This window comes from Microcebus murinus, chromosome 27 (genome assembly GCF_040939455.1).
Source record: "Microcebus murinus isolate Inina chromosome 27, M.murinus_Inina_mat1.0, whole genome shotgun sequence".
NCBI classification, from domain to species: Eukaryota; Metazoa; Chordata; class Mammalia; order Primates; family Cheirogaleidae; genus Microcebus; species Microcebus murinus.
The window spans coordinates 11,839,611-11,867,089 of NC_134130.1; the positions used below are offsets into that span (position 1 = coordinate 11,839,611).

Below are 27,479 nucleotides of genomic sequence, written 5' to 3' on the forward strand. Positions count from 1 at the left end.
AAGTCTCATGAGGCAATATATAAGAGCAATGAAAGTTTAAATTACTGGGAAATTAGGTAAAATGCTAAACTGAAGATACTTGATTTTTTCACATTGTTATTTATGTCAATTAACTTTATCCTCATTTTATCATTGTTTTGAATTGGCACTATAGTCAAATAAATTCCTCTTAATGTCACATGATATAGCTGCCATGATATTTTAGAAGTAAATTGGATTGATAAAATATAGCTTTTAAACAATTATCAAATTTAATATTTTAAAATACATACTCATATTCTATGTCATTAGATTACAACATAGAATGACTGGTATTTATGACTGTTTATAAAATAATCAGATTTTGAAGATATTCTTGAAAGATAGTAACATTGCCACTTTAGAATTGGCAAAAAGAGAATTTATTGATAAGTATAGTCTTTTCATTGATCACCTCTGTCAAGGGACTTCCAAGCATACCAATTACAGGTTTACTAAATATCTCATCAGGATTGGGAGGTACTATACACCTCCTAAACAGCTCGTACCATAGTGATTCTTTTTCTACTGACTTCGGTATTTTATGATAGTATTCCTGCAAACCTCTGTGTGTTTGCCTAGAAAAATAAATTCCAACTATTGAGCAAGGAACAAAAAGAAAAGCCACTCAGAATATTTTGCCATTCCCTGAACACTCTAAGATCTTTGATAACTGTTATTTATTTACATTTATCATACTTCAAAACTTCTCCATTTGGCAAAATATTTTAAATTTATCATCATAATATGAATCACTAATTTTTATTGAGCACTTTCTATGTGACAGGAATCAATTCTAAGAACTTTCTATGTAGCTTCTCAATTATTTTTCACAAGAAACAAGTAGCTATAAGTATTAATATTAGTCTTATTTTGTAGATGATAGAACTGAGAGGTGAAGGGTAATTCAAATGGTTACATTGCTAATACAATAATAGACCAAGATACAAACCCAAAGAATCTACAAGGGCTGTCTAAAGCAAGACCACCATGATTAAATCCAGACTGGCTTATACCAGTTGTTTTCCTTTGGGCAATATACTTAACCTTTTTGAGCCTCAGTTTCATCAGTTGTGAAATGAAGTAAGACTAACTTGTACCCAAATTGTGCAGATTGAATTAGTTAATATGTATAAAATGCTTAGAACAGTGAATAATAAATGCTCAATAGAGGATAGTTTTTTATTACCTGTTAATTTCTATGAAAGTACAATTTTATAGACACATTTACAAAAATCAGCAGGTGGTTAAATACCTTGTGAAGCAAAAAATAAGAAAGAGACACATTAATCTACCCAGTCATCAACACATATGCATAAAGTATAATACTTAGCACGAACAAAAAACTGTGCTCAGCATTGGTGATATAACAGTAATCAAAATGAACATTGACTCTGCCTTCATGAAGCTTACTTTCTCAATCTTTCGTGATTATGGTAGGAGATAAACAAGATATATCTTCAGCTTGACCCAAAGCTTAAGCAACACAACGGATGGTAGAGCAAATCATGCCTGTTATGAAGCTTGGTAGAGGAAGTGACTTCTCTGAGAAGGGCAAGCGAGGGTTAAATCCGAGGCCTAAAAGAGATTTCTTTTCCAGTAAGAGTCCCTCAACCAAAGCACAAAATAAAATATGCCACGAGGCAATTTCCTAGGTAAATAGAGGCAAGAACACAAAAGAATCTATTGATGAAGTTTGGGATTAAGTTAAAAAAGAAAGCTCTCTGAATTGCAAAACTACAGTCAGACCAGGGAAGTCCCTCGATCAGCAATGTCACTTTGATGATGTATCTGAGAGCAATGAGGCTTAAAAGCTTGAATTCTAGCACTTATGGGATGAGACTGCTTTTAATTCTTGCCCAGGGTCTGCTTTCTTTTAGAAACAATGTTTCCCTAAGGCTTCCATCAGGGAGGTGAGCCATGTGCTACTCCTGAGTATGGACTGCCCAGGGAATAGTTAATGGGGTTGCACAGAACGCCTCATGACCTCCACATCTCTGCACTTTGGGGAATCCATTTTCAACTTGGATTCTAAGCTGCAGTTATTCTTTCCATTAAAACAAGTTTTTAAAAGCCTCTATCAGACCCACAGCATGCAAGAAACAGCTGATCTCCAGAAGAGCTATAGAGAGAAGATGTTCATTTTGGAGGCAGACAAAGAAAAAGTTCCAACGTGAAGCATCTGGTCTTGTCTTTAGCAAAGCAAACACTGAGTTTGTGGATAGTTGCAAGAATTCTGAGACTAGAGGACATGTTAGGAAAGCAGGCAAGGGATAAAAGCCACTGGAGGAAATGATTAATCCCCAGGTGCTCTGGGGACAGAAATCCAGCCCAAAGCAGAACGATTCCATTAGCCACACTACTTAAAAGTTATCATCAGTGGAGGAAAACCAGAGTTGACTACCGCAACATATCATATACGCCTATGTGTCGTAGACTACATATAATTTCCAATATAGTGTGTCATTTCCAACAAATCCTTTAATCCTCTTCAAAAAGATGCAAGTTCAAAACCCCTAGAGCCAGGGGGAATTATTTGTCTATTAGTATGAGGATTTTGATGGTCGCAGTGAGTGGAAAAGAACATCAGTTATATAACTCTTTTATAAGGAGTCCTGTTTCTCTCTGCGTGTATTGAGCAAACTAATGGAGTATTCACTTCAATGCATTACTCTCTGGGTCTCTCCTGTAGATAAGGCATTGTGCATGTTTATATAAGAAATAGGAAGATACGTCAAACTCAGTTCCTTCTCTCCATGGCATTGCTAGCTTGTAGGAAGTTAGGAAAAGTTTCACAAAAACCACTATACAAGACTGAATTCATTAACATAGCTTTACTTGGATGTAATATTTATGCTTACACATTCAGATCACTTAGACATCAACATGGTAAGTTGCTTTCTAATGTACAGAAGAAAAAAAAAACACCTGTCACAAAACAATTAAAACAGTGACATGTTTCACACTCTACAGAGCTGGGTTTATAAATTTTTGACAATATTACCACCTATTTGACAGATATATTTTTCCTTTAGGAACTTGAGGAGCATATCTGCATTTTTTTTCTTTGTTCAATCTCCTTGATCTCTACTGATGACTAAACATAGTAGAAGTAGAAGAAAGAAAATAAGATGAAAACAATAAATTCTTTTCTAATGAAGAATCGGGGAAAGCATGATGGAAGAGTTGGGTTTGTACGTGGATTGGGAGGAAGAATCGTGTTTTGTAACGGATAGAGCCATGGTGGAAGTGGAGAGTACCCTATAGAAGCAAAAGCTCAGAAGTTGGAAAATGAATCATATTTGCAAAACAACTCACAACATTGGCCTGGCTAAGGGGGAAAAGTGAGGAAGCGAAAAAGGTATACATGACTCATGGGACAAACATTTAACCGGCTAAATACAGCATGGCGAGGTCAGGTAGCTGCGTCGTGGGTGCCTGCAGTGCCCGTTCAATAGAATACTCTGCAGCATCATTGATTTTTAAGTATCCATTGGAGTAAAGGCAAGTAGTTATTTCTTCTAAACAGGACTGTTACTTATTTTTCATTTTGGTCTGCGAGGCCACCTGTGAACACGTGAAAGAGAAACTCTCCAGAGTCGTTTTCTAATTTAGCCCGAATGAAGAGAAGCACACAGGCAAGTAATTCGAGTTCTCGATTTAAACAAGCGGAGGGATGCCTGCTGAATAAAAATTGCATTTTTAATATTGATCTTGTTTCAATAGCCTAAGGAGTATGTGGTATTAAAAAGATGGTGTTTATTTGACTCTAGGCTGATCACCCTTCTGACGGGTACAGGGAAGGGACCGGGCTTGTTACAGAAAGCAAGTGTCCCCAGGGCTGAGCTAGAACATGCGGAAACAAAGAGGGAAGTGAGCCATCTTCAAATGCCTGTTGCCCATTTCTATTATTTAACTATGTCCCGATCATGAAAAGTTATCCTCAGACACAAACATTTGGAATTCGACATGAATGATAGCAGTATAACGTAGTAGAAATATGGGGAATCAGGAAACCTGGGTCCTGATCTCTGAGATGAGCTTCCCATGGGAGTTCAAGTAATCTTATGATCATCCTAGTTTTCTGTTTCTTTATAAATAAAAAATATGCACAAGGCAGATGATTTTCATGAGTCATTTCATTTGTATCTCACATCCATTCTTCGAAGTAAGCCTTGTTATTCCTATTTTAAGGTTCAGAAAACTCATTCTGCCAGTCAGTAAACAATCCAAGTTTCTACTTTAAATCTTTACTCAGTTATAATTTTAGACCATCCAAAAAAAATTAAACTATTTTGCATAATAAAAAGTATATACATACATACATAATGAGTGAGACGTGCACCGTCTGGGGGATGGTCACGCTTGAAGCTCAGACTTGTGGGAGGAGGGGGGGCAAGGGCATTATTTGAAACCTTAAAATTTGTACCCCCATAATATACTGAAATAAAATAAAAAGTTATAGAGAGATTTTAAAAGACATTTGTAAACATCAAATGCACAATATTGGAAACAAATAAAAACAAGGCATTCTGTTTAAAATGAATAATTGTCAAGATCATTTTGGAGAACTCAAATAAAATTCACACAGAAGTATCAGGGCTGTTTAACATAATTCGGTCTCTGACCATATTTGTGTTCTGGATGGAGTGCACTGGGCAGCACAGAATGACTACATATGTGTCTAATTTAGATGCTTATTCAAATTAACCTTGTATTTCAATGCCAGAATGTCAGCATTTAAAGATAATAGCTATTTTATATAAAAGAGATATCAAGATACTTTCACCTTTCTCCTTTTGTTACGTCTGAATGAAAATAGCAGAGGTTCATTGAAAATGAATCAGTAGGGTAGATTACTAAGAATCTAAACTCTTAATTCAAATTAAACTATATATCAATGTATCAGTGTGAATATTTCATTACTATTTCCACATTCACAATTCCCAAGACAATGAGAATATAGTTCTGGCTTCATCTCATTATATAAATAAATGGACAGGTTATAACTGCATAACTTCCTGCCCAGTGTAGGTAAAATTAGTAAAAATGAACAACAATATCTTAAATGCTTCTTGCAGATTGTAGGGGAAGAGCTGTGTGAATTAAAGCAGCCAGTTTGACACACATTTCAGTCTCTAAATTTATTCCTCTCGTCCTGCTTCAATGACCTGTAATAGTTACAAATCAGACAAAATTTCAGGAACTTCTCGAAGTGACCTATTCCAAGAAAAGCAGATAATTTATTCAGGGATTTTTTTCTTCTGCTGCTTAAGAAATCTATGGAGATTTTATGGTTTTCTCCATTCAGCCTGTCATTTTCTGGTTAGTTAATCATGAATACCTAGTTAGTTCTGGCTTATTGATTAATTAACAGGAAAAATGAAAGCCATTAACTTTTTTTAAAACCTAGGGATGAATTTTTCACAAGCTCAAAGTGTTCTTCAAATTGCAGCCTTATTCTTGCTGTATCCTATGATCATCTAACATCGAAGGCTTAAATGCCCAGCTGTATACAATGGCTCAGTAACTAAGGAATGGTATACACAATATGGTATACATCTGAGCCTGGTGTCCTGTTCGTCTCAGTAATCTGACAGTAATGACAGCTGCATTGGAAATGTCTTCCCCCTGGGGACCTGAACGGTCAGCACCTAGCTCCTAATAATTGATTTCCGTCAGTTCTACACACTGCTGTCATCCACTCCATACATACTTATTGAGCACTCTATGTTCCAGGTACTGTTTTAGCCTCACAGAATCCATCAGGACACAAAGAAAGAAGGAATCCCTACTTTTATTAAAGTGGCTGAGAAAAAAGACCTTTAACATATATGATAACTACGTAAATTGTATGGTGGGTTAGAAGGTGTTAAGTCCAATGGAAAACGAAGAAAATGCAGAGCAGGGTAAGGAGTACTGAGTGAGATTGGAGGAGGCTGCCATGAGCAGTGTTCTTAGAAAAGAAGGTATGGAATGTATTTGATCACTTACGAATTATAGATAAAAACACAATTGTCGGCCGGGCGCAGTGGCTCATGCCTGTCATCCTAGCACTCTGGGAGGCCGAGGCGGCGGATTGCTCGAGGTCAGGAGTTCGAAACCAGCCTGAGCAAGAGTGAGACCCCATCTCTACTATAAATAGAAAGAAATTAATTGGCCAACTAATATATATAGAAAAAAATTAGCTGGGCATGGTGGCGCATGCCTGTAGTCCCAGCTACTCCGGAGGCTAAGGCAGAAGGATTGCTTGAGCCCAGGAGTTTGAGGTTGCTGTGAGCTAGGCTGACGCCATGGTACTCACTGTAGCCTGGGCAACAAAGCGAGACTCTGTCTCAAAACAAAAAAAAAAACAATTGCCAATCTTCTTTAGCATCTTGAGTTGAAGTGACACAACCAAAAGTTAGAAAAGCAATGTCTTTAAGGAGTTGATCCTTTAAGGACAAGGGTGCAACTGTAAGTAATTAGAGATCCGCTTAGCAAAAGATAGATATTGTGAATGCACAGATTTCCAGAGTTCATACAATGCCTATAAGGACAGTTGCCTCATCACTTGGTTTTTAAAACTAAAGTTAAAATATAATCTTATAAAATATTTTAAATGTATTTATCTGTCAAAAGCATAATTTAAAGAACACATAAATCCCCAACAAAAATAGATAGAAAGACAACAGAGTGTGGGTCCATTGGAAGGCATCGTACCCAACTGCAATTGGAGACAGTTACGTTCTAGATCTTATTCCTCCACTTACTCACCACCACCTCTAGATCTTGTCTGATTTAAAACATAAGCAACAATTTTAAGACCAGAAGGTGATGAAACACCCAGTGAGTTCGGTGTCTACCCTGTTTCTCACAAATAAAGAAAGATCATGAACAAAATGTACTATTAATACTGTTTATTGTCCAAACAAATGAATCCAAAACTGTTTAAATTGGGTCTATTTTAGTAGTTAACACCCCCCAGATGTAATTCTTATATTCAATAGACCTCTAGAATCCTAGCTTATAAATAAGAATAATGAGCAAAAACATATTTTAACACCTCAGCCAAAATTGCAAATAAAATATGGATCTTTCGCAATATGAGTGTCATCTCTTTATTTGAAATTCCAAGCACTTATTATCTATAGCACAGCCTGAAACTATTATTATAAATAAATATATATATAATTATTTAAATACTATTTCATTTTATGAGTTTTAACTCCTTCCTTTGGAATATTGAATTCTGGAACTGAAGTGGCTATTTTCTTTAAGTAAAATATACAGATCTCAGATAAAATATTCACAGTTCAGCTAACCATCAGCAAGCACATGATGCCACCGATACATAAGATATAGAGTTCCCATAAGAACTATGAGGAACAACAGATTTGGACGTCTTTTATACAATCCAGCAATGACACTCTTTGTTATTTACCCAAATGAGTTGAGAATTTATGTCCTCACAAAAACCTGCAAGTCAACGTTTATGGAAGCTTTATTTATAATTGCCAAAACTTGGAAGTAACCAAGATGTCCTTCAATAGGTCCATGGATACAAACAAATGATGGCACATCCATACAATAGAATGTTATTCAGCAATAAAATGAAATAAGCCTCCAAGCCACAAAAAGACATGGTGGAATCGTAAATGAATGTTTCCCAGTGAGAGAAGCCAGTTGTAAAAGGCTACATATATTGTATAATTCCAACTAAGTGGTATCCTGTAAAAGGGGCAAAACTATGGTGACGGTGAAAAGATCAGCAATCAGCAGTTGTTGGGGGAAAGGATGATTAAGGAGCACAGGAGATTTTTAGGGCAGTGAAACTACATTTTACAGTCTAGACACATTCTAGTGTCTATATTCTGTATGATGCAACAATAACAGATACATGACGTCCTACATTTGTCCAGACTCATGGAATGTACAATCATTCCTTAGTATCTGCAGGGAATTGGTTCCAGGACCCCCATGAATTCCAAAATCTAAGCATATTCAAGTCAGCCCTGCAAAACTGAGGATACAAAAAGTCACCCCTCCCTATCCAACGTGCATACTTTATTTTCAATCCGTGTTTGGTTGTAGATGTGGAAACTCCCAGACACACAGTGTATTTGTTGGGAAAAAATCCTCCTCTAAGCTGGACCTGCATATTTCAAACCTGTGTTGTTTGTTCTTGGGTCAACTGCACAACACAGAGTGAACCCTAGTGTAAACTGTGGACTTTAGTTAATAATAATGTATCAATAGTCATTCATCAGCTGTACAAATGCACCATAATAATGGAAGATGTTAACAGTAGGAGAACGGGAGGGGAAGGGTAGAACATGGAACTCTGTACTCTTTGCTTAATTTTTCCGTAAAGCTAAAACTGCTCTAAAAAAAAATTAAAAACACCTGTTAATCTCATAACCAAGAATGGCCTAAAATGATAAAACAACTAAATGTAATGTGTTATTCTGATAGGATCCTGGAATAGAAAAAGGACATTAGGGAAAACAGAAAAAAAAATGTATAAAGTATAGACTTTACTTAATAACGATATATCATTATTGGTTCATTAATTGTGACAAATGTCCAACACTAAATGTAAGATGCAATGGATATTGGGATATGGAAACTTTCTGTACTATCTTTACAATTTTTTGTAAGTAAACAATTTATTAAAGAAAAATTGATTTATTGACCACATACTTTAAACCATGAATAATGCTAGTGACATAAAAAAGCACGTACTAGATTTCACATATTAATATAAAGTCATTGAAGGCATGCATTTCAATGAAAATATATTATTAGAAAGTTTACTCTTAATTAGAAAGCAATGTAGTATACAATTAAAATAATCTATATGCAGAATGTGTATGTCATCAGGGCAAAATGAAAATGTTTTGATTTTTAATCTAACTATATTTTTTGGTAAGTATAAACACACCATTTAATTATGATGCACAAATCTCTTGATTTCATTTGTATTAAAGCTTATATAAGTAGCTAGTTGTTCATATATCTGTTTTGATAGCATTATATATTATTGAAATTTCACCTTTCTCCTGCAGCTAGAGGCATGCATTGCTTGCAAATGCAAGTAACAACTGATATTCCCAGAAATGTCACAGTTTAGCAACTATTTTCATATGAATATACAGCACATATTCCTATAACTCATGCTGGGTCCCACATCCTTTAAATTATTAAAAACGGTTCCCCCAAAATATTGATTTGCCTCTGTTCTGCTTTTTGTGATAAAATATTTGAGAATAGTTTTACTTGGCTCAATTAATATGGCATCTGTTCTCTTCACCCCGTAACTCATTTGTCATGCAAAAGAGAAATCTTGCTCCTGCAGTGGTATTGATCCACATGGCCCTTTTGGTTAGAAGGAAAGCCTCTTTAATTACTTTGGCTGACTTTCATCTTTTACAAAGTCTTGGGCACGTTAGCTATCATGTTGTAGTGTTCTCATTTGCCTTAAATTCAGATGCACCTTGGTCGCTAGAAATTGATTGACTGTATTCTTGAGAAACCAGGGCCTACCCTAGTCTATACTAACCCTACTTAGCTTAGAAATCTGAAAGAGCTATCTCTCAGCTCCTCTTAGGGTTTGATAACCTCTTCTCTTTCCTTCGCCAGAGGTGTTTTGACCTTTAATTAAAAGGAAAATTTGTTGTCTTCCTTTCAGAAGACAGCAAATAATGAACTCATTAAAACGAGGTTAGTGTTCAGGCCTTAGAGCAATAAGAGTTGAAGTCTCATTAGCAGCTAACAATGCAGAACACAGCACATAAATAAACCTAATATGGCACAGCAAAATGCCTCGGTGCATTAAATTTGAGCAGAATCAAATGTTTACCGTCAATGATGTCTGGGGCATGAAGTTTTAATGCACTTAATAAAGAAAAGCAAATTGCTTCCTATTAGCCATGAAATGTTACCACAGAAATTGCCCCAAAAAGTGTATTATGTAAATGTGAGATATGTTAGTAATTAACAAGGATATTGTAGAAAAAATATGTCTTACTGGATATATGCAACAATTAGGAAGAATAAAGAGAACTCAAATTTCTAACGGTAATTCCAGATATTAATGTAAAATAATGTGTAATGGAAGATTTTTTAAGAGACTTTGCATTGTCCGTGGCCCAAGGTGAGAGATATTTGTGATGTCAAACTCAATAATCAGTTAATAAAATGTCCTTGTAGTTGATTAAATGTTTTTTAGGAAAGAGATTCCTTAAGAACTTATTTAACAGAGTTACTAGACTTAAAAGTACACAGAATTTTGTTGTCACAAATTTTAGTACTTTGTAAATTTTTTATAATACTAGAGGAGCTATAGTTAGTAAAGTAATAATTAGGAGTTTTATTTCAACAGTTCAGTGAATGGAATAAATGTATATATTTAAAATGCCTAATATCTAATTTTAATATAAATATCACAATATTTATACTAAAAGATTGGTAATGGTATGCTTATCATTCTTCATTGTTTTAGGTTCCTTAAATAAGGTTGGATGTTTGTGTCAATACGACATTTCCTGCACAATTAACTTGTATCTAATATACTTCTTCAATAAAAAATCCTTAGGACAGTATTTTTACTTGATTATTCATTCCATCAACTTTTCTCCAAAATATTAATATTTGAACAAGCCTGCTTTTATTCCACCCTGCTTGAGCTCTCATGAAAACAGAAATAAAATATTTTGGGGGCCAAAATATTTAATAGATCAGAAATTCCTGCTTTATGTAGATGACATCAACTCACTAAATGGCACACTGGAGATATTGAAGAGATACTTCACCCCTTGCAGAATAAAGTAGCTGGTAATTTCCAGATGATGTTCGTCTGAGATCCAAAATCTGTGAACATATCCAGAAGTCGTCACACAGCACATTCAATTCTCTCATGGCTTGCATTCAATTCATCATTTGATATTTAGAGTCCTGGAAACTCTCTACCTTCAAACTATTCTCCAAATCTGACCACTTTCCTTCTACTTTACTACAAACTCCAAGACACTCATTTCTTAATTAAGGTACATATTTCTCTCTTCCAAATGTTTCCCTCTTTCAAATGCATATAAATTGACTTATGATTTGATATTTAGCCTTACAAAATAATTTTTGGGAGACATTCAAAGATGTATGTACCTGAATGTGTGCTTGCAAAAAATTCAACTATGTGTCATATTTAAAATTTCAAAAAAGTTTATAAAGATGATCATGAAAATTTGTGTTAATCCACATTTATTCAGATATAGTCAAATAAACATGAAAATGTTATTGTTATGAAACTAAAATACAGAAACATTTTCACTAGCAGGGTACATCTTACAAATTTTTACAGGGCCCTATATATTAGCAGGACCTAAGAGATTGCTTAGAAGATAGAAGTGGTTCAACAAATGATTGCTGAAGTATGGGTCTTAATGGAGATAAAGCTTCTGGTATTTACTTAAGGTCTATTTGGTTCCTAAAGGTAGATTTGCATATTTGCAAATAAGTTTTGCTATACTGAGCTGCTAAATAAACTCCCATTTGTTATACTGAATTTATACTATTATAATGGCTAGATTAGAAGAACTCTCTAATGATCATTATTTTTGCTTCTATTGTCAGTGATAACATTTTTTAAGTCATTAAAGGGAAGGTGCTTGCAATGTTTAATTTGACACTTGTAACCTTTTATCCAAATTATGGCAACATTTTAATAAAATAATACTTTTAAAATGTATCTATTATCTTGTGCCATATGAATAGACTATGCCCTGATCATAAATCAATTTTCTAACAGATATTTTCTGTTTATTCATTTATCAGCACAAATACATATTTAAAAATAGATAGCCTTCTGATTCAGAAATAAGACAGATATATTTCCTGTGGGACATAGAGCATATATTTGACAGCATGCCACCTACCCTACATGTGTTATGCAGTATGTAAATATCCAGGAAAGCTAATGACTTATTTTTGTTCAAATCACTTGTAGAATATCAATCAATTGAACCATTCCATATAATTAGCATTACCATTATCAATAATGTACCCCTTGCTGATGTGAGGCAGAAATGGATAATACTGACAAGAAACTGAAAATATATTTTTTCTTTTTCATCTTGAAGGAAATGGCTGGAGGAGACAAAATTTGAAATTAAAATCCCCAATACCTACCATCTACAGAATTCTCCTTCTGTTGTGGTGCCAGGACATTTTTAGCAGAGTCACTGTAGAAAAAACATAGCTGCCAAAGGTATGCTGGGGATCTCTGAAGCTGTCTTTACAGCCCAAGACCCTAAAAATCCTGCACAAACTTCAGATGTTTCCAAGGTGCATCCACAAAAGAATGTGAAGTTTTATAAAAATGGGGACAGAATGTATGCTTTATGGGCTCAAGGGTTGTTTCAGAACTGTTACAACACAGCATTCAATGAAATAAAAATAAAAAATAGCTGATAAGTGAAGAACTTAACATTAAAGAAAGTCCTAATCAGCATATGAGCAAGAAAGAAATTTCTAGAAATTTCTAGAAATGAAACGAGGGAAAGCCAACAATTCCTGGATATTTAAGTCGTGGTGAGTGTTATTGTAAGTCTGCCCTGGTGTTGTGCTGAGAGAAGAGAGGATGGAGAATGAGAATGAAGACACTGTCTGTCCCTGAACAAAGGCAGAAACAGGAGATCTGAGGAAGAATACCAATATATGATCTTGGTTAAGGCAGTAGCTGCTTCGGGACTTACATTTTTAAGGTCTAAAAGTAAACTAAGAATTATACTTAATATTTTTTATCCTTAAGTAAAAAGTAATTTTGTTAGTGAAAACAACTTAATAGTTATTTTAATAATTGCTCAGCAAGATTAAGATGCTCCAAGAAGTGTGCTATCATATTTATCAAAAGTATAATTATTATTTCTAAATATATTTCCAGAATTCCACATTATTAAGGAACTGATCTTGATCTGAAGCTCTTTAGGGATAACAATTCCTGGAACAATGGAAAAATATTCCTTTGTACAGATTGCTCGCAGAATGCTAATGTCATTATTTGACTGCATGTGTATAATCACATTTTATATAAGATCACAGCTATTATATTTTGCTATTTGCATTGTATGATAAATAGGAAACTATATTCAATGGAGGATGTCATGACCCCCGAAAACACCTCTACCTCTCAAGGATTAGCCATTCACTTAATGTTTTTCCTAAAAAAGTGTATCAAAAACCTGAGCAAGTGGAGGTGGGAGTTGCCAGATGATTATTTGAGGGAAAAGCTAAATTAAATCAAGCACAAGATTTTCCTACTAAAGGACTGCAGTATGTTAATGTGTCTTGAGAACATCCCCGGTGGTGTGTATGACATAGAGTGTTTCCTAAGCATTTTGAATATAGAATTATTTTTTTCATCGATTTATTAAATTATATAGATCATTGTTTGGAAAACACTCTTCTGTAGTAAAGAATTCTCTCTCATTGGTTATCTCCTCTTAAACAGTGATATTGTCCATAATGACTCAATAAGGGAGTTAGCCCAAACTTCCGCATTCTGCAGACCCCACGCCATTTCTGAAGGTGGGTACTGAATTCGTACCTGCTCTGGTCCTTCCACAAGCAGGAGGGACCGTTTCTATCAAGTGAGCCTTTGAGTACAAGAGCCAGGATGAGGCAGAGGTTACGTTCTAAAGTTCCAACCTAACACAAAAGGATTTGGAGCCAGTTCATTACAGAGACTTGCTGAGAACACCTGAGAACATTTTGAGTAATAAACATCTTGGCTTCTATTCTCACCAACAAGGATTTTGACTTTGTTATTTTGTTTGTGTTATATGTACATGTGCACGTTTCTCTTGGCTATTTTATTTCTTATTATTCCCAAAGCCATCTTTTAGTCATTGAACTCACAATAACTAGTTTCATTGCACTATCCTTAAATAGTTATAATTCTACCTTGCTGTTACTCTATCATTTACTTAAATACTTTGGTGTGGGTAAAATGAATCATTTTTGTTATTACCCTATATGAAGCTTTTAAGGAAATAATCATGCCACACAATAACCTCTAAAGTTAAAACATATGTTTATCTTTTTACAACTCAATAATGCTCATAAGTCATGATGGAGGTTTGGAGAAGTAAATCGAATAATATAATTGAAGACCAGCATTCAGGAACTAACTTATAAGGAAGAATGCCGGCAGACTAAATAATTCTATTTGAAGAGTCATAATGAGCTCATATTTGATTTAAAATTACTGATTTGATTCAAAATTCCAATCAATTAAGTAGAGCATGGGAAACGTGGAAACAGGAACAGAGAGCAAGACTCATAGCTTGAGATGATCTATGTGGATTGAACCTGAGGATACAGTCGAAAGAGAAATCAGGACTGATAGAAGGTCTAGAAATATTCTTAGATGTTTTTGGTCCCAGGAAGATAACCAGCACTCCAATCAGAAAACAGAAGTGGAAGCTCATCTAAAATATTTCCAGAATGGACTAGAGTCAGAGGCTTAGAATTCTGTGCACAGGAGCTGCCCAGAACACTCTCCAGCCACAACGTTTAGGGCACAAGACAGATCCACCCACATCCACTAGGAAGCTAGTCAAGGACACATGGAGAGTTTTGCTGATGCAGTCAAATAAAATTCACAACACTATAAATGCACGTCCATTTAATGATTTACATAACCTTGATTGTGTTCTTTGATAATCAAGCAGAAAATGCAAACCCTTCACCACATGTGACTTGAGTTAATGTTATTTTATAAAGTCAAACCAATTTGCACTTTTTCTCTTCTTTTTGCCAGTATCTTTAGTGAGCAGCAATGCTTAAATTTCCATTATTCAAAAAGCATTGCTTGTACTATCAGACCACTCCTCTCACCATACATGTTCTGTGTGCCCTTAGTTTTTGAAATTTGCCCTCCAATCCTGGCTGACAGAGTTTTGGAAGTAATGATGCCAAAGGACTTTAAGGTCTGTCTTTCCAGTTAGGGATGGAGTGGAGGTTTCAGCACTCCATCAGGCCACTGTGGGGAAGAAATGCTTAGTGTAGCAGTGGAAGTGCCAATTTGTCCCTTAAAACCCCTCCCAGCTCTTCCCCACTTCACCAAATGTCAGAAACCTAAATCATTAATGCAATCACTTCCCACATGAGTCCATCATCGGCAGTCACACCATGGACCTCATCCCATGCCCAGTACCACCAGGACAAGCCATGCCTGGATTGCGTCTTACTGGAACTGCTGCCAAAACCTTCTAAGTGATCTCCCTGTTTTCTCTCTAATTCCCTCCCAGCAAGTAGGCAGAAGAATCAATTTAAAATGTAGGTCATATTTTATGTGAGATGAAGTGTGGTGTATTAATGGGATGCTGAGGTCATTTCTCCTCCGCCCCTTTGCCTGGAGAACACGTCCCAGGACCCACTGGTCTCTGACTTCTCCTGCCTCAGTTCAGTAGCACAGCTACTTTGCCAGAGAAGTTGTCATTGATCTCATTGTCTACTCTGCTGAAGTGTAGATCTGTGTTAGTTTCAATAAACAGCATATGCTAAAATTATGTTTGTAATACTAACAACAATTGCAACTCGTTGCCTTGCTGTGCACATCGTCTATGTGCCTGCAAAGAACGTAAACTCCATGAAAACAGAAAACTTAGCAGTTTTGCTTCTCGGGCACTTTTTAACTCCACGACTTTGTGTGGCATTTTTTAGCCTTTTTATGCATTATTTTCTGTATTTGTAAAATAGGATTATCAAAGGGATCATTAGGAGATTCAAAGAAATAATTTAAATAGAGAGTTTCTCAACACCTAACACATAGTTAAGTCTCAATAATATTAGATAATATTGTTGCCATTCACCACTGTATCCTTAGGACCTAGAAAAGTGCCCAAAACAAGAGTTCAATGGATATTGTTTGAATGAATGAATAAGTCAACAAAGGCACAAGGAGGGAAGAGAGCCCCGAGAGAGTAACCCCTATATTCCTCTCTTCCTGGAGTCTTGAACCACAGAAGAAAGGTGGCAATGCAACATTTTAAGTGAGGGATGGAAAGACAAGAGGATAAATTGCTCTGAAACACCAAGGTGTTTTTTGACTCGGCAGATGTTTGTCCAGATTGAGTGCGATTTCAGCAGTAGGATCCCTGTACCCCAAACTTACGTGGTACAAAAGACCCCCATGCCTGTTCAGTATTATCATCAGAGGCATTCATTCATTATTCATTCATTAACTCATCCATTCCACAATCAGAGCTAAACTGTTTAATGTGAAATTACTTACAAGATTTACATGTGGGTATAAGTTTTTGTGGATTTACAAATTATATCCATTTCCTCATTGAGTAGAAGTAAAAGTTTATCAAAAAAGAGGGAATGGGGATTGCTTCTAAAGAGAAAGATGAGTAAGAAGAGAGGCAGAAATTATCAAAGTTAAACTTCAAAAGCGTCATACTTTCATGCTGAGTCAGCCTTATTCATCTTCATCTGTACCTTGACAAAGTTCATGGAGTCCTGACTCCATTCCATCCTGGGCAGCCATACAAACTCTCTGTAGAGAGGCCCAAGGTTATTAAGATTGGACCAAGTGTTAAAGCAAGCATGGTCAATTTGGCCTTCTCGTTGCGTTATTTGGGGCAACTATTTAATCTTTCCATTAAGCAATTTTTTCTACCTGGAAAATGATAATATAAGCAATCTCCTCTGATTCCCATAGCAGGATCTAGTTGAGATAAATAAGATAGGGGTTTTTTTTTTTTTGAGTTTTTGAGTATAATAAAACAAACACTATCACTCTGAGACATTTGATTTGAAACTTTGAAAATATAAGGCTATTTCAAAATATAAACATGTACATGACTTATTAAATACACTTAGGAAAGGGATTAGACTGATATTAACAATATAAATATCAGAATGGTTTAAGACATATGCAACATATTTCCCCACATGTCTTGATGGTAATAATCTCCAGTTTGAAGCTAAAGGAATCACTGTTAAAAATATATTTTTAGGCTCCATCCTATACCCCCAATTCAGAATCCCAGAGGATGAGTTTGAGAATAGGTATTTGGCAAACATTCTGGTGATTCATTGCATATGTGTGACTTGGAAACACTTAACATTTATTAGAACCAGCTAATAATGTGTTACGAAATGCACATTTCTGGGCCCTATTATAGACAGACTAAATAATATCTTTTCAAGTGGGCTCCCAGAATTGAAAATTTTAGCAATCTCCTCTAGAAAATTTTATCCACAGTAATGTTTGAACACCATTGCTCTCTTTAACAGTATTGAGTTATATTGGGGCAAAGTTGGACTTGCTTTCTTAAATACTGAGGAATTAATTATGAGAACATTGAATTAATGCAATTAATGCTTATTAAAATAACAAATTTTTGCCTGTAAAAATAAGTTATATATTTATTCCCTTTAATAACCAATCAAGTTATTTAGTGTATAAACAGTCTTAGGAAAAATTCAAAGCCATTTAAATTGTTTTTATGACTTGAATACCATTTAAGACAATAAATGATGTTTATTGTCCAAAACTTAAGTATATTTTATTTTACATATGTTTTTAACAGTTAGAGTTTCCCAACAATATATTCAGTACAAAAAAGTATATTTACACCTGCATGATATATTTTAAGCTTTAATATTTGATTTTTAACTCAAAGTGACAGTTTATTTCTAGCTCATTAACAAGTCTTTCCTAAATAAGAGGGTTTTTTTAGTTTCATTATGATTAATTGATTCTTAACTTTATATTCATTTATTCATATTATTCCTTGCTAGTGTTTTTCTGACATTTTAAATTTTTCCTGTATTTCAATTCTTTAGGTTTTCTACTTTTTTCCTTCATTTTTATAGTTTAGCACTTTACTATTTTAAATGTATTTCCAATTTTTACTTTTAAAAATTGAATTGATTTGGTATATATTCATTATTATTTGTATCTCTCTTCTTTCATTATTGAAAGATATGAAAACTTCCTTTCTCTGAATTTTGAAAACAAAAGACCATTTACTTACACTGAACTAGGGAGCCTTGAAACCTCTTAAGATTTGCTTTTATTTTAATTCATTTGTTTTGTTTTTACTTATAGAATTTGTCATTCTTACTCCCACATCAGTCAAAATGATATGTTGGGACTCTGTGACTAGACAAGTCTATTTATTTCAATAATAGAAAGATCTGTTGAATTCTTCATATAGATAATTAGCACCAGTGTAAGAAAATCCATTTGCCTTGTCTCTGTGAGCTTGTCTTAGTAGGGCATCTATAATACAAGTTTATAAAACATCTGTGTTATAAAACGTGTGGCAAAATGCAAGCTCCTATCTATGTTGGTCTTACATCATCTTCTGGTATGGCCCATGAACCATGTTTATCATTTTACCATTGGAAAAATGTTGCTAATAAAAATAAGATAAACTGATCCAATTTATTGCTCTGCATTAATATGTACTTTTATCATACTTTTAATACTTCAATACATATATGAAGACACATTTAGCACCAAGAGATACACAAAAATGAGTAATGTTTGATGGACCTGTGGGTGCTTATGGACTACAGAGGGAAATAAGAGTTGATGCACTATTAAGTGGAAAGTGATGCAAGTGTTAAGAAAATAATTTAGAAACCTACTCTGAGAGATGAGAAAAGAAAAACCTTTGAGATATCAGAAAAGGCTTTATACCAAAACATGGCATTTGGGCAGAGATTCAGAGAATGGGTGAGGTTTGAGGAATGGGATTTGGAGCTGGGGAGGTTTTCTAGGCAAAGGGAGGCCAGAGAAATGTCATGCAGAAAAGTCGGAAGTGGGGGATAGTTCAATGTAACTAGATAACATGGTGATTTGGGGAAAATAGTGATGCACATGGAGGCAGTAAGGGTACCTCACTGACAGGGAGATAATGATCCACTCAGGGCTCAGTATTTATTCAGCTCTTGCTCTGCATCAGAAACTCAGCTGCACACTTTGCATACTTTATCCAGTGCAATTCTCACAATAATACAATGAAGTAAGTATTCACCATTGCTTTACTTCACCGATAAAGGAAGAGATTAGAGATATGAAAAGACTGACAAAATTAAGTCATGCACTGAAGAGCCTCCTGGCCCCCAAAGGTGCAATGCACTTACCACCTTTGGGATGTTAGCATGACTGCAGGGTGTCAGACCTGCAACTGTAGGGACAGATAAAAATGGAAGATGGGAACACTCTTGGAGGCTATGACATTTTAAGAGCCCAAGAAAAAGAGAATGAGGGACTGCCTAAGGTGGTGTCAAGTTGATTGGGGGAAAATGGATTACTCAATCTTTATTAGTTTGTCCCTAAGAAAGCTCCAGATGATCTGGACCCACTTCCCCAGTCTAAAGTCCCCACTCATGTCGACCACGGCATGATCTAGATTTCTTCTGCAGCACTTATCAAGAACTATAATTACATGTTTGTGTGCCCGTCTATTGAATCTCTCTCTCCCTCTCTAGGCAGTAAGGTCCAAGTTCACAAGGGCCGTACTTATTAAATTCAACACTGTATTCACCTACAACAAATATTTTTTGGGGGAATTTAAGAATAGACAAAGGATAAATCAATGCTGAATTAAGAATGACTTTGATAACTCAGAGGAAAAACACTGAGTGGATGGAATCGGGCTGGTGAAGAGAACAGGGGAAGGGACAAATCAAAAAATGTATATATTTCAAAATAAGGAGGCTCAGAAATTATACATTGAATAAAGCAAAAGAGCCAGAAAAAGGAAGTCACGAAGAGAAATAATGCTTCATATTCTTATTTTAAGGCTATATTACACATTTACCAATAAGCTCACTAGTTCAATAGACATTTTAACCCCACCCTCTTTTTAATATTTGATCTTTCTAAAAATTTATTTTAATATTTCACTGAACTAAGTTAAGCTAGAGGGTCTGTTCTTTCTTTGTCTGTTTAACTGATAATATTTAAATAAGATTGGCCATGATTACACCCTGATTACACCCAGCATAATTGCGATCTTGGATAACCACTGACTATATTGTTTATCAACATTTTGACTATTTGGTAATTTCATTCTTACTTTTTTTGTAAATTAAACCAATTTGCAGGAGACCCTTTTAATTCTAAAGGAATAAATAGGTTCACAAGTCTTTGAAGCAAATTCTTAGCCACCACGACTAATGCAAAAAAAATTGTCTAAATGTCTGGCCCTTTATTCACCTTAACAGATGGACAGGAGTAACCAAAACTCATTAATATCCTAGTTTGCAATGAGTTTCTCATTTTTGTCAAAACTAAGTAAGTCCTTTTAAGAAAATCCACTGGAAAACATAGAAAAACATTCTGGATCAATAATCAGACCAATAAGCAAACTAAAAAGTCCAAGGACAGAAGAGCTCTGAATTATGTTATTAATATATAGGTTGACATAGGAATATAACCATAAAAGGATTGGCAGAAAACTTACATGACTAATTCTAACTAATTATTATCAGTGTGTTCTTATCCTATCTACAAATAAGAAATTAACATAGTAAAGTTCCAAATCTAGAAATGAGGGAAATGTTTGTCAAATTTAAAGGATTTTTTAACAGAATTAGTAATAGTAATATAAAGGGTATCTATTCCTATGTGTTATTTCCTTCCTCATAGCCCTAGATTTGCAAGCAATACCCCATAAAATATACATTGCTCTTTAGCTTGTAAAATAAAAACCCAAGCTTTTGACTTAATAATTATGCCTTTAAAAATGATGAGAAGGTAGCACAGTTAAATAAAATACTAAATTGCAGTTCCAACAAAAGTTCTCCTCCTATTCCTTACCAAGAAATACAAGACTTGTCTATATCCAGCAATTCTGAAAATTTTTCCCCAAGGAAAGGAAGTATAATAATCTGAAATTCAAGAAATGTCTCACACAGAAATGAAAAATGATTTCAGTGCCGTGCAGTTACAGAATTGCCCCTTAACAACTCATAATGTGCTTAGGACTTCCCTGGTTCATAATTGGTATCCTTCAATAAAAATAATAACAATAATAATTACAATACTTGAAATATGAAAACTACATAACAGTACCCATCAAAAACCCCCAAAACAAGAAAGCTCATATTATTTTGTTTCACTCATCGACACACATTTGCAAAAGAGGCATCCCCAAACTTCATATTTATTTTTCTAAAATCATGTTAATTTCTTATTTATTTCAGGCATTACTAGAGACTCAAAATTTACTGCGCACTCAGGTTGCAAATTTTACCTTCAACCTTGGATTTTCAGGGAAGTTTTACCACACAGGTAAGAAGGACCTTCGTGTTCTCAGGCAGCTACATATAAATAGGAGATAGGATTTTAAATGTTCCATAAGTAGGAGAAATAGAATGTCCACATTGATTATGGGAAAAACTTGGGTGCATTATATGAGTAGCCAAATCCAAAATCAATGAGCTTGTTTACTTTGGCAAATACTATTAAAATCAAGGGCAAAAGAGAAAGAAAATTGACTTTTTCAACTCGATAAAAGAAACCATGACCACTGTTCTGAGTATGATTGTACATCTTGTTTTTCAGCACAGTATAGGTGAAAAGCATAGTGACAGTGATGATGATGATGATGATGACAGCACTACTAATAATAACTGATGGTATTTTTAAATTATCAAATATTTGAGGTAATGGATACTTTTGTACATATTGTATATTTTGGAAATCATCTGGCGATGGGAGAGATACGTTGTAGCCTGAAAGAAATTTAATAGACCCTAAGGGTCACCTTGTTACTTTACCTTCCCTTGCAGGATTGTCCCTTAAAAATGTTATTGCTAATTTGGCTCCATTTATATTCAAAGCATCAAAATCAGGTTTGTGTTTCTTTCAGTCTCTATCCAGCAGCCACAGTTGCACCTCTGGTCAGTGTCAGCCTCCCAGAAAATTCTCGAAATGTGATTGGTGTGCATGCATGACTCTGTCCATGACTTCTTCATCCATTCTCACCTCAAGATTTTGACTTTTATCTTCTGAATACTAGCATTCTAATGTCTGGCGCTACTCAAGAACTATGTTCATAAAATTGATTCTCTTACAATGATGACAAACATAGTACAAAGCTGTGAGTTGGAGCCTGCATTAGGAGAATAGCCACAGCCTGCTCCTATTTGTGCGTTTATGCTCTGAGCTAAATGCTTTGTTTAGAACTTTGCGCTGTTGTTTCTTCATAGCATCTGAGTGTAAACACTTCATAGTATTCTCTATGCATGTACGCAATTTCCTGGCTCATTAAAAATAGCCTATGCAGAGGTAATCTTTAATTATCATAAATGCAGCTTGTTTACTCAAAGAGGCTTTTTAATGTAAAAGCTCAGCATGGTTTATTAGAATATTGAAGTAGCAATGTTTTATTGGCTTTTCTTTGATGCTTTTCTTCTCCTCCTTTGAAACATGTAAATCTGCTTAAAGTAACAGAAGGAAAATTAGTATTTAGACCACGTGACGAATCAAATGATTGCATATTTTGAAAGGACGTTTTGCAGAAAGAGATTTGGGTCATCGTATCCGCACAGGGATAGCAATTCTCCAGCTTGCAATTTGAAAATCTTCTTCAAAAGTCCCCTCAAGAAATGAGTTCAGGCCTAAGATGCTCTGACTATGAAGTTATAAAGCAGAAAACTATAAAGGCCTATCTACTCATGCAGGGGGAAAAATTATGGGATTATTTGAAGTTCACACACAAATAATATTACTTTGTCTTAAATAGCTATACAGTAAAGTAAAGCCATTCTTTTGGCTGAAATATATCTGGATAACTGCTTTCGTTTTTATTTACTTTTCATACTCAGATCTATTAAACCGGCCAGACATTTGCAAAGTTAATGTTGGTAGAGGTTATAACACTTCCTATTTCTTCTTTAAAATTTTGAACATGTGCACAGTACACATTCACTAGGAAAGGAGCGGCCCCCTAGTCAATATCACAGGCGCAGTTATTGAAGGAAGATAGAAAAAATAAAAGAGACATATTTTGAACTATATCTCTTAAACAGACCTTATTGATTCTCTGTGTTGGAACTAGCCTAACACGATAATGGCAGGAACACTATGCAATGCTGAGTTGGAGAATAAGCAAAATATGTACAAATGTAAATTCTGGAAGTTTTGTTTCCCTCACATACACATGTAACTTTTATTTAATTGATACACTTACTTTATCTGTAGGACCATTGAAGTGCATCTGTAACGTATTTCAAGGGTGTAACCATATCATGTTGAATACTTATTAATGCACTCAGGGGTGGGGTATCAAGGTTTCTTGCAGAGCTGAGTTACACGTTAGTGACACTCACTATCAGAAAAACACGCCTCGCCCCTATTCAGTCACATTTCTATATGGAGATTTTACATTACAGAAAAAAAAAAAAACAAAAAAACCTTGCAACTCAAGGAAGTGCCTTCCGTACTAGTTCACTTGCTGTGACGTGCCACCATGAGGAGGTGGCCGTGTCGCCATGGCTGTCTCAGTTCTCCCAGGATGATCTGATTTTTCCAATGCACGAGGATGCTGATTGATGAACCCCATTGCTTTGGAGACATTTAATCACGTATGCCCAGTGTAATAATGATTGATCCTGCATTTCTTAGACTGCTTCACTTATTTATATGTCTCATGTATTCTTTCCTGTTCAGCTTCTCTGCTCTTCACATGCTAAAAACAATCTCACACCGAAAGGGCACAGCTCTAAGCCTTCCCTAAAAGTCATTCACCCACCCACGGGTGGCAAATTGAAAGGGGAAGGACGCAGTGATGATTAAAAAGAAAAAAATAAAAGCATGCAGTTTAGAGTGAAATATTTTAGTCTGGAAATACAGCTTGATTGGAATTGTACAATGAAAACTCAGTTGAAAAATGGAGACAGTGTAGCATTAAGACGCTTTCTAAGGAAGAGGGGCTACACATTTTATTTTTCATGGGATGTGATTTCTGGTGACAATCGTTGCTGTTCTTTGTAAGTGAATATGACCCAATCAATAATTAATTCATGAATAATGTTTGCAAATTGAATTAACATTGGTCTTTTCCATGAGAGTTTGTTTTACCAAAAATAGCATTTTCTATAGAGTCATTTACTTTCAAACATGTTAAGAACGTTAAGAAAAGTGTTACATTCTTCCTCCTTTGGTTATCTTTTATTTACTTTGCTTTTCTGTACCAAGTATTAATTAAAAGACTAGAAACTGGAAACAAACTGTGTTCAATTACAGACTAACATTTTACTAGCTCTGGGAACACAAACGGATTACTTAAACTTGTGTGCCTCAGTTTTTCCGCCTACAAAATGGGGGTAACAATAAGGCTCTCTCTCATCTGGAGCAATGCCTAGCTTGTTGTCAGTGCTATGTAAGTGTTTATTATTAATATTGATTTTAAAAGTATTTTTGAATAAGAATCAAATGTTATCAAAAAAAGTAAACAGTAGACAATCTACATGGCTCTGTTTTCTAATTTATCATTGCACAGTTCTTTTTATTTAGTATAATATTTAAAGTTAGTTTATTCTATACTCACCCACATGGAACAATGTGTACAAAGAAAATTAGGTTTACAAAGAAATCACTGTACAAAGAAAATTAGGTGATGTTTTCTTACTATTTAGGAATTGCAATATTTCACACAGATGAGCAAATAAGAGGCAGAAATTTATACAAAACAGATAATGCAGACACTGAAGTTTTACGAAAATTATTTTAATGTTATGACTATATCTTTAAGGAAATTAACCTATAGTCCAGATTTTGCTAAAGTTATTCTTACTTTGGTAGACTTAAAGAACTTTTAAAAGCATGTTATTATCTCAAAATACAGACCTCCAAAAGTTATAACAAAAGAATGTACTCTTCATATATTTTATTTATGAATGAACATGCTTTTTATTCACTGGAAATCAGAAAAATTAAAAGAATATCATTTTTAAATAAGCACCAAATGCACTTGTTTTTCATGAACAATTATCTAGAGTCTAGATCAGGTTAGAAATGAAAGGATCAATTTGAACACAGATATTTGAATGGTCTAAAACTTGTGTTAATATGGTCACATATGAACTGCAACTTGTATTTCCACACATAATTTAAGCATACATAGGTATAGAAAAATACATGCTGTATATTATGTACTATTACAATGCCAAACATTTAATATTTTCATTTAGTTGAGTTTTAAAACATTTGTAATTCTGCTGTTGTCCCTCAGCATGACTTAGTATCATATTTTTTATTAAGCTATTTCCAGTGTCAAGGGTCTGCCTCTTGTATGTTTGAATTATATGGCAAGCATAAAATAAGAGAAAGGCTGACAGAAATTAATCCATGATGTTACAAAAAAAAAAAAAGGGGAGAGATTTTAAATGTCACTCTCAACCTCGTGTAGAGTGTTTATAAATTAACATAATCTCTGACATAAAAATTACTGAAATGTTATGATCAGTCATGCATCTGTTTATATCAATAGTCTGAAAATTTTTCTTTAAATTGAATAATTGACCTCCTTTCTGGTCAAGTATGCGTTATGTGTTTCCTGCCACTTGCAGTTATGATCTGCAGAGTTTAAAGTGAGTGGAAGCATTCCTGAAACATTCCATATTCAAAGCACAACAGGATAATTCCAGGAGGATGAGAGAACTATCAACTCCTTTATCATATGTGACATGTAGTAACTCTTTCCAATCTCTGTCTCCATTTGCTAAATTCTGGCCCTGAGAAATTTCTGTAGCATAAACACTTCATTGCAGAAAGTAATTAACTCTTCTTCATCTGGATTTCAATATTTGATATTCTTCATGCATTAACAAAAGTCAATGAGTTATAAGTTTGTAATACTAACAATTTGAGCTAACCTCAACAAAAGGTAAGAATTCTGTCTGCTCATTTTATTCATAGAGCTTTATCACTTTCAAAATTTCTTATTTCTTTACTTCGTATAATAGCATTCATGGTGCATAAATCCGAATTAAACTTGGTGGTCCTTATACCTTTTGAGGACTATGGTTATGGACTGTATAGCAGCAACAAAAAAATGTACATAAAAAGAAACACAAGGTGGCGTACACTTCAGTGGCCTTATGAAACTGTTGCAGTTCACTGACTTTGTTAGTAAAGACTGAATTAAATTATTCATCTATTCACTGCTCCGGGGAAATGGCAAGTTACAGTGCAAGGTAAAAGGATCTGGTCCCTGAGTTTAAGAAATTTATAATCTAGGCAGACAAAGTTACTAAGAATGTGTGAAAACATATAAATTCAAAATGCAGCAAGTATAAACCAGTAGATATTATTTTTAAGAGGGAGATCCTAAATAGTCAAAAAGTGCTTACTATTCACAAATGACAATATTAAGCACTCTAATAAATTGATCTCATTGATTCTTCACTAAGACCTTATGAGATAAATATTTATATTCCCATTTTAAACCATGAAACTGATACTCAAGAGACGTTAACTAGTCCAAGAACACAGAGTTAATTGGAAGTGGCAAAACTCGGAGCTGTGCTCAAGATATTAGGTGACATTAAATATATGCTTTAATCATTTCATGGCACTGCTTTCATGATCAAGAAAATCTTTAGTATAGGACACATAAAGGGAACATTCTGAGAAAACCCTAAAAAAGGTATTTAATATTTATTCCCTTAATTTCAGGAAAAAATACAAAAATCAAGCACCACCTTGAAAACATACTCTATTATGAAAAAAATAAACTAAATAAATATAACCCCACACTATAAGCCAGGGCTTGTTATTTTACTTTACTTATGTAGTTAAGTATTTAGAGACCATATAGGAGTTAATTCTTATATTATTGATTCAGAACATTTTTAAATTGAACTGAATATTGTAAATTGGTATAAAAACTATATGATTTCATACAGGGACGATATTCTTGGACAGCTGCAACATAATGAATTCCCTTAGAAGTAATTTGCTGTTGTTGTTGTTATTTTATTTTCTTATTGTTTTTTACTTGTGGCATTAACATGATATTTCGCATGCATTGAGCACTGTTAAAAATTTTTCCCAATAAAGGAAGAGAAAGGAATATTAGTTTCAAACTCTCAAGTCAGGTTTATATTATAAAGTTATATGATTCATTGTTTAACTTTTGTGAAATATTTGTATTAAAATGGGAAGTGTTTAGGTATACACTGTTAAGTTAAAACATAAGGATGCAAAAGTATTTGCACAGTAAGAGCTCAACTTTTTAAAAAATAAGTAGAAAAATATTTTAAAGAAAGATATACATGTCGCTACTGTTTATGTCTAGAAGATGGCCTTGTAGGTGGATTTTGCTTTTGTTTTAGTTTTTTGACTTTCTATATTACTTGCCTGTGATTTCCACGTTTCTTTAAGAGCCATATAGTATTTCTATAATCAGAAAAAAATTAACAAATTGTATCAGTAAGTTTTAAGCTCA

At 34.5% G+C, this 27,479-nt stretch overlaps 1 protein-coding gene across 1 annotated transcript in view; it reads left to right on the forward strand.

Annotated features, from left to right (window-relative positions):
* NDST4 (N-deacetylase and N-sulfotransferase 4) overlaps positions 1-27,479 on the forward strand; it is a 224,440-nt gene that overhangs the window by 82,033 nt on the left and 114,928 nt on the right. The window contains exon 3 of the mRNA XM_075998102.1: positions 21,229-21,316. Coding sequence (XP_075854217.1) covers positions 21,229-21,316 — 88 coding nt within the window. The remainder of the gene's footprint in view (positions 1-21,228; positions 21,317-27,479) is intronic.